Consider the following 8,089-nt stretch of genomic DNA (forward strand, 5'->3'; position numbering starts at 1 on the left):
CAGCTCACTGCAAGCTCCGCCTCCCGGGTTCACGCCATTCTCCGGCCTCAGCCTCCCGAGTAGCTGGGACTACAGGCGCCCGCCACCTCGCCCGGCTATTTTTTTGTATTTCTTAGTAGAGACGGGGTTTCACCGTGTTAGCCAGGATGGTCTCGATCTCCTGACCTCGTGATCCACCCGTCTCGGCCTCCCAAAGTGTTGGGATTACAGGCTTGAGCCACCGCGCCCGGCCAAGACGGGGTTTCACCGTGTTAGCCAGGATGGTCTCGATCTCCTGACCTCGTGATCCGCCCGCCTGGGCCTCCTAAAGTGCTGGGATTACAGGTTTGTGCCACCGCGCCCGGCCCCCAATTCTTACTGTCTTTAATTTTACCCATTGTCTTGGGTGTGAGTTTGCTATCTCATGGTTTTGATTTGCCATTTCCTTAATGAGCATTGGTTTTGAGAATCTTTATATGTGGATCTTAGCTATTTGCACATCTTTGGAGAAATGTCTACTCAAATCCTTTGCACATTTTTAAGTTGGATTATTTTCACTTGTAAATTTTTTTCATATATTCTAAATATGAAATCTTATAAGACATCATTTACAAATATTTTCTCCGATTCTGTAGGTTGTCTTTTCATTTTCTTGATAGTGTCCTTTAAAGTCTAAAAGTTTTTAATTTTGATAGTTAAGTTCTTTTTTCCCTTACACTTTTGGTGTGATATCTAACCCAAGGTCGCAAAGATTTGCTACTATGTTTTATAAGTGTTTTGTAGTTTTAACTCTTAGGTTTAGGTATAATTCGATTTGAGTTAATTTTTTGTGTGGTGTGAGGTAGGGGTCTAAAATCATCCCTTTAGAAAAAAATAGTCATCCTTTTATGTGTTGATAGTCCATTGTTACAGCACCATTTATTGAAAACACCTCTTTCCACATCAAATTGTGTTCTAGTAACTCTTATCAAAAATCTATGACCAGCTCTTTTTGTGCCATCAAAATGGTGCACATGAATGTCCTGACCATTGCTCTTAAGAGCATCAACAATGTCAAAAAGAAAGGCAAACATCAGGTTCTTAGAAGGCTGTGCCCCAGTGTGATTGCAATGGCGAATTTGAAGTCATTGAGATCAGAGCTGGGGAAATTGTTGTGAACCTCACAGGCAAGTTAAACAAGTGTGATCATCCTCAGATTTCATGTGCAACTCAAAGATCTAGAAAAGTGGCAGGATTATCTGCTTCCATGTCATCAGTTTCGTTTCATTATACTGACAACTTGGGCTGGCATCACAGACCATGAAGAAGCACGATGAAAACACACAGGAGGAGGCCGGGCGCGGTGGCTCAAGCCTGTAATCCCAGCACTTTGGGAGGCCGAGACGGGCGGATCACGAGGTCAGGAGATCGAGACCATCCTGGCTAACACGGTGAAACCCCGTCTCTACTAAAAAATAAAAATAAAAAATTAGCCGGGCGAGGTGGCAGGCGCCTGTAGTCCCAGCTACTCGGGAGGCTGAGGCAGGAGAATGGCGGGAACCCGGGAGGCGGAGCTTGCAGTGAGCTGAGATCCGGCCACTGCACTCCAGCCCGGGCGACAGAGCGAGACTCCGTCTCAAAAAAAAAAAAAAAAAAAAAAAAAAAAAAAAAAAAAAAGAAAAAAAAGAAAACACACAGGAGGAAAAACCCTGGGATTCATCTTCTTGGGGATATAATATATACAAATAAAATTCCTCAACAGCCAGGTGCCGTGGCTCACACCTATAATCCTGGCACTTTGGGAGTCCGAGGCGGGCAGATCATGAGGTCAGGAGATCGAGACCATCCTGGCTAACATGGTGAAACCCCCCCACCCCAAAAAAAATCCCTCAACAGACAAAAACAAAACCAATTGATAATAAGTGTAAAGGTTTATTTCTGTTCTCTCAATTGCATTCCGTGGGTCTATATGCCTCTCCTTATGCTAGTACTATACTGTTGTGATTGCTGTAGCTTTGTAGTACGTTTTGAATTTGTGAAGAAAAAGTCCTAATTTTTCTTTGTTGACTATTCTGGATCCTTTGTATTTCCATATACATTTTAGGTTAAGTTTTGTCAATTTCTGTATGAAAGACAGCTGGAATTTTGATAGTTATTTAATTGCATCTGTAGGTCAATTTGGTGGTATGGCCATTTTAACAATATTAAGTCTTGCCCAGGCATGGTGGCTCATGCCTGTAATCCCAGTACTTGGGAGGCTGAGGTGGGCAGATCACTTGAAGCCACCAGTAGTTTGAGACCAGCCTGGCCAACGTGGGAAACCCTGTCTCTACTGAAAATACAAAAATTAGCCGGATGTGATGGCACATGCTTGTAATCCCAGGTACTTGGGAGGCTAAGGCACGAGAATTGCTTGAACCTGGGAGGCGGATATTGTAGTGAGCTAAGATCAAACCACTGCACTCCAGCCTGGGTGACAGCAAGACTCAGTCTCAAAAAAAAAATTACATTTATGAACATGGGCTGCCTTTCCATTTATTTAGATGATTTTTTCTTTTAACAATGTTTTGGGCCGGGCGCGGTGGCTCAAGCCTGTAATCCCAGCACTTTGGGAGGCCGAGACGGGTGGATCACGAGGTCAGGAGATCGAGACCATCCTGGCTAACACGGTGAAACCCCGTCTCTACTAAAAAATACAAAAAATTAGCCGGGCGCAGAGGTGGGCGCCTGTAGTCCCAGCTACTCGGGAGGCTGAGGCAGGAGAATGGCGTGAACCCGGGAGGCGGAGCTTGCAGTGAGCTGAGGTCCGGCCACTGCACTCCAGCCCGGGGGACAGAGCGAGACTCCGTCTCAAAAAAAAAAAAAAACAATGTTTTGTAGTTTTCAGTGTGCAAGTCTTGCACTTTTAAATGCTTTTCTATTTTTGATGCTATAGTGAATAGAATTGTTTGATTTTTGGTGGTTGTAGTGTATAGAAATGCAATTGATTTATCCCTGTATTGATCTTATGTAACCTTGCTGAACTGGCTTACTCGATCTAGTAGTTTTTTAGTAAATTCTTTATTTTTCTACATACAAGTTCATATTTGTCTTTATCTTGTCATTTTTATAATGTAAATTATTATTGCTGATTCTTATTTCAGTAATCCACAAAAGACCTTAAAATTTAGAATTTAGGGTTTTTTTGTTTTGAAACAGAGTCTCACTTTGTTGCCCAGGCTGGAGTTCAGCAAATCTTGGCTCACTGCAACCTCTGCCTCCTGGGTTCAAGTGATTCTTGTGCCTCAGCCTCCCAAGCAGCTGGAATCACAGGCATGTGCTACCATGCCTGGCTGAATTTTTTTTTTTTTTTTTTTTTTTGAGATAGAGTCTTGCTCTGTCGCCCAGGCTGGAGTGCAGTGGCACGATCTCAGCTCACTGAAAGCTCTGTCTCCCAGGTTCACGCCATTGTCCTGCCTCAGCCTCCTGGGTAGCTGGGACTACAGGCACCTGCCACCATGCCCGGCTAAATTTTGTATTTTTTAGTAGAGACGGGGTTTCACTGTGTTAATCGGGATGTTCTTGATCTCCTGACCTCGTGATCCACCCACCTTGCCCTCCCAAAGTGCTGGGATTACGGGCATGAACCACTACGCCCGACCTAATTTTTTGTTGTTGTTTTTAATTAGAGACAGGACTTTACCATGTTGGCCAGGCTGCTCTCACATTCCTGGCCTCAAATGATCACCTGCTTTCGCCTCCCTGAGCTACCATCCCTGGCTAATTTTTTCTTTTTTTCTTTTCCTTTTTTTTTTTTGTATTTTTAGTGGAGATGGGATTTCACCATGTTGGCTAGGCTGGTCTCGAACTCCTGGCCTCAAGTGATCTGCCCACCTTGGCCTCCCAAAGTGCTGGGATCACAGATATGAGCCACTGTGCCCCGCCTAGAATTTAGGTTGATGAAAAATTCTTACTCTCATGCCCTGTCAGGTAGATATATGACTTTTTAAATTTTTCTTATGGGTCCTTGTATACAGCAGGTAATCATAGTTGTGAAAAATAAGGGTAAGAATCCAAATTGTGTTGTATTTAAGCCTCATCAGAATAGATGGTACCTTAGATGTGGAATATAATTGTCATTTATAACCTTAAATTTCTAGTTGTGCAACATTTACTTTGGCTGGTTTTATCTTGATTATATTTTGAGAGTACTAGAGACCTCAGGCTTAATTTATAGAAGGAGATCTTTAGGCAAATGGAATAGAATATGGCAGGACAAAGCTGTGAAAGTAAGTTGTATGCTGTGAAAATGACCTTTTATATCTAGTCTGGAAAAGTCTAAGTAACCAGTAATGAAATCTGTGCAGAAGTCCTGATGGCCTTTGAGGATTAGACTTGCTATCTATCTGAGCAAACACCATCTTTGAGTGAATGCTAGTTGTATAGGAGGAAAGTAATGAACCAGAAGTCAAGAGTTTGAGTGGTTCTTATAGTTTGGCAAGAGGTAACTTATGTGACCCATTGAGAAATTATTAAACTCTTAGCTTCTGTTTCTACCTCTGTGAAAATGTAGAGGTATGGCTGAATAGTGGCTAATGTCCTACTCAGACCAAAAGTTTAGCATTTCTTCTTTCTCTAGTCTCATAGTTGCCCATAAATTGACTTAAAATCTCACATTATGATCACTTAGTAGCCTTTAAAATATATTTATATCAGTGTCTGGGTTTTGCTTTCTTGAGTTTCTAATTTTTAATTTGTTGGGGTAATATCTCATAATAGAGAGTTGTTTAAAAAACAACCCAAAAACTCCACTGGTGATTCTTACTTGCAAATTAGTTAAAGACCGCTGCTTTAGCAACATAATAGGTTAAGGGCAGCTTAATGTCAAGTAATAGTTTCAGGCTCCCATTGTTTTTAAAATAATGAAATATGCTGGTGATGAAAATAGCAAGAATGAAGTAATGTTACAGCATTTTTATTGTTTATGAAGTAAATTGATATGTTAAGTCACTGAAGCTGAAGAGCAGTTCTGTGAAACGAGGAAAGTGCTGATCACCCCCTAGTTAGCAAATGAAGGAATTGAGTGACTTACTCAAGGTAGCTATGCTAATTAGAGACAGAGTCTGGGACTGGAGGCACATCTGACTCCATTTTCATTAAGCCATCTGGTAGGATTATGTATGATAGATAATCTCAAAGACTTTTAGTCCTTTCTGTTATGTGTTTATCTTTGAAATGGGACAATTGGCCGGGCGCGGTGGCTCAAGCCTGTAATCCCAGCACTTTGGGAGGCCGAGGCGGGTGGATCACGAGGTCAGGAGATCGAGACCATCCTGGCTAACATGGTGAAACCCCGTCTCTACTAAAAATACAAAAAACTAGCCGGGCGTGGTGGCGGGCGCCTGTAGTCCCAGCTACTCGGAGGCTGAGGCAGGAGAATGGCGTGAACCTGAGAGGCGGAGCTTGCAGTGAGCCGAGATCGCGCCACTGCACTCCAACCTGGGTGACAGCGCGAGACTCTGTCTCAAAAAAAAAAAAAAAAAAAAAAGAAATGGGACAATTACCAACTCAGAAAGATGAATAAAGGTTAATAATCCTAAGTTGCGAGTGTATATTACTCACTGATGACTTTTTAAAAATTCCCTATATATTTTCAATTATGAGTTTTAATTATATTAAACTGCATATGTAATATGAATTGTGTAATAAAAATAATTTTTTAATAATGGCCACCAATTGAGGTAGAAAACAGACTGGGTGGGAACAGGGTGAAACTAATTGCATAATATGGTAATGACTCAAGATGTCACATAAAGTTGGGTGTTCACTTGGCTGGTGTTCCTTGGAGGTTATGGTTGCAGATATACCTGAAGACCCACTGATCAATTTTCTGCCTTGTGTTAATGGTGATTGATTTAATTTTTTATGTATCCCTTCCAACTTCCCCCACCCCCATTTTTTAAAAGGCAAGAAAATATAACTAATGGGCACTCTAGTACTTTGATTCGCTGTAGTACTGCTGTGCTATTCCTCATGCTCATATGGGTAGAACAGTCTACTCTTTGGTGCAATCACTTTGGATACTTTTGGTCTCCATGGCTGTGGTTCCCATTAGTTCTTTGTATGCGTGCCTCTTCATGCCTTAGTGTTCCTGGTAGCTAGCCTGTGAATCATCAGAGAACTGGGCCTCGGAAGGGGTGCTTTGTGGTGGAGTTGACATGAGGCTTACTTCTGTCCTTCCTCTCCTCTTAAGAATCTCAGGGATGTGAGGAAGCCCTGTATGTAATTCTGCACTAAGCTCTAATCTCACTGCCTTTCAACTTTTGGCTTTCGTGGTAACGTGAGACAGAACTGCTGTGGTGTTTTCACCTGTCTTAGGAAAGACAGCTCTGAGAAGTATAAGAAAGGTTGCCTTGAGAAATTCTGTTTCCTTAAGTAACTAATGTTTTTATAGTAAGTATTCAACATTGTCTATTCCTATTGGTTCACTGTGCTTTCTCTTCCTTTAGCCCCCCAGGTTCGCCTAATAGTCTTGGCTACTTCCCTACAGCTGCTAATCTTAGCGGTGTCCCTCCACAGCCTGGCACGGTGGTCAGAATGCAGGGCCTGGCCTACAATACTGGAGTTAAGGAAATTCTTAACTTCTTCCAAGGTTACCAGGTCAGTAGCTTGAAGGAGAATAATCCTCAGTGCCCTTATTAAGTTGATTTACCTAAAGAATGCAGCCAGGAAAGAAACAGATTCTATGAAACTCGTGTGTGTATATATGCTAATGGATTTGCTTATGGAAACAAATAGATCTGGAGTCACTGTGGGGACCAACTTCAGACTCATCCCCTTGTCAAAAATTAAGGCTTTTCCATGCTGTCTTAAGTCTTCCAACTTAATCTTTTAGTTACTTTTTGAAAAGTGAGCTACTTTGGGAAAGCTCTTGAGGGCATGCAGCAGTATGAGTGTTTACATCTAGAATAGGATTGGCTAAGGGGTTTTATTCAAAGTCAAGTGTCAAATCCTTGACTAAACCAGTAAGTACTTAAACATGGATTTTAAAGGTGAGTATTTAAACATGGTCAGAGGCCCCTGGATAACCTGAAGAAAAAAAAAAATTGCCTAACTCCTAGGAGACTCATGAGTCTTTAAGTGGTGACACCTTAGAATGAGCTCTCAGGTGTTTGGCGAGCCTTTCATATTTATTCTTGTGACGCTAATGTTTGCTCTTGGCAGTTTTTTCTACCTCAGTCTGTGTCCATCAGCTGTTTTCTCAAATATGCTAAAGAATGAGATGACTTTTAGTTAAGAGTTCTTTAACAGTGAACATTGTCATCCCATCTAAGCAGATACCTTTCTTTCCTCAAGTCACATAATTACCTAAGTCTTGAATTCCTTCTTTCCTGCCATGTCTAAAAACTAAGTGACTTACAGTCTTTTTATTGTACTAATAGCAAAAATTGTCCTCTTTCCTCCTGGATCTGAACGTTTCTTGAGTCTTTAGAGTTGAGAAGCTGTTTTCGGAATAATAGTCACATTCTAAAATAGCCCGTGAGCATTTTCAGTACAGCATTACAAGGGTTGTGTCTGTAGACGCTAATTGATGATTACAATGGGTTTACGAGCTTGGCATCTATGAGTCATGGAGGACTGTGATCTCAGCTAAAATTATCTCAGGGGTGATGCTACCGGCCCAAACCTACCAAGTGGCTATCATTTTCTCAGGGGCTTTTAAACATACAAAGGACACTTTCTGACAAAGAAAATCTATGGCTCATAGTGAAAAGCTGAAGGAAGGTGGAGGTGGGTAGATACTCCTCCCTTAGCAATTTTGCTGCCTTTAGAAGACTTTGAAAGGGATTAAAAAGTTACTTTTTTGGCTGTGTGTGGTAGCTCACGCCTGTAATCCCAGCACTTTGGGAGGCTGAGGTGGGTGGATCACGAGGTCATTAAATCGAGACCATCCTGGCTAATGAAACCCCGTCTCTACTAAAAAAAATACAAAAAATTAGCCAGGCATGGTGGTGGGTGCCTGTAGTTCTAGCTTCTTGGGAGGCTGAGGCAGGACAATGGCATGAACCCAGGAGGCAGAGCTTGCAGTGAGCTGAGATTGCGCAACTGCACTCCAGCCTGGGTGACAGAGCGAGACTCTGTCTCAAAAAAA

At 42.0% G+C, this 8,089-nt stretch overlaps 1 protein-coding gene across 5 annotated transcripts in view; it reads left to right on the forward strand.

Annotated features, from left to right (window-relative positions):
* ESRP1 (epithelial splicing regulatory protein 1) overlaps positions 1 to 8,089 on the forward strand; it is a 71,163-nt gene that overhangs the window by 49,434 nt on the left and 13,640 nt on the right. For 3 of the 5 annotated variants that reach the window (XM_025394894.1, XM_025394892.1, XM_025394893.1), the window contains exon 14: positions 6,447 to 6,597. The exons of the other annotated variants lie outside the window; for them this stretch is intronic. In XM_025394894.1, coding sequence (XP_025250679.1) covers positions 6,447 to 6,597 — 151 coding nt within the window. The remainder of the gene's footprint in view (positions 1 to 6,446; positions 6,598 to 8,089) is intronic. 5 annotated transcript variants of the gene reach the window in all.

The sequence above is a fragment of the Theropithecus gelada genome, chromosome 8 (genome assembly GCF_003255815.1).
Source record: "Theropithecus gelada isolate Dixy chromosome 8, Tgel_1.0, whole genome shotgun sequence".
Taxonomy (NCBI): Eukaryota; Metazoa; Chordata; class Mammalia; order Primates; family Cercopithecidae; genus Theropithecus; species Theropithecus gelada.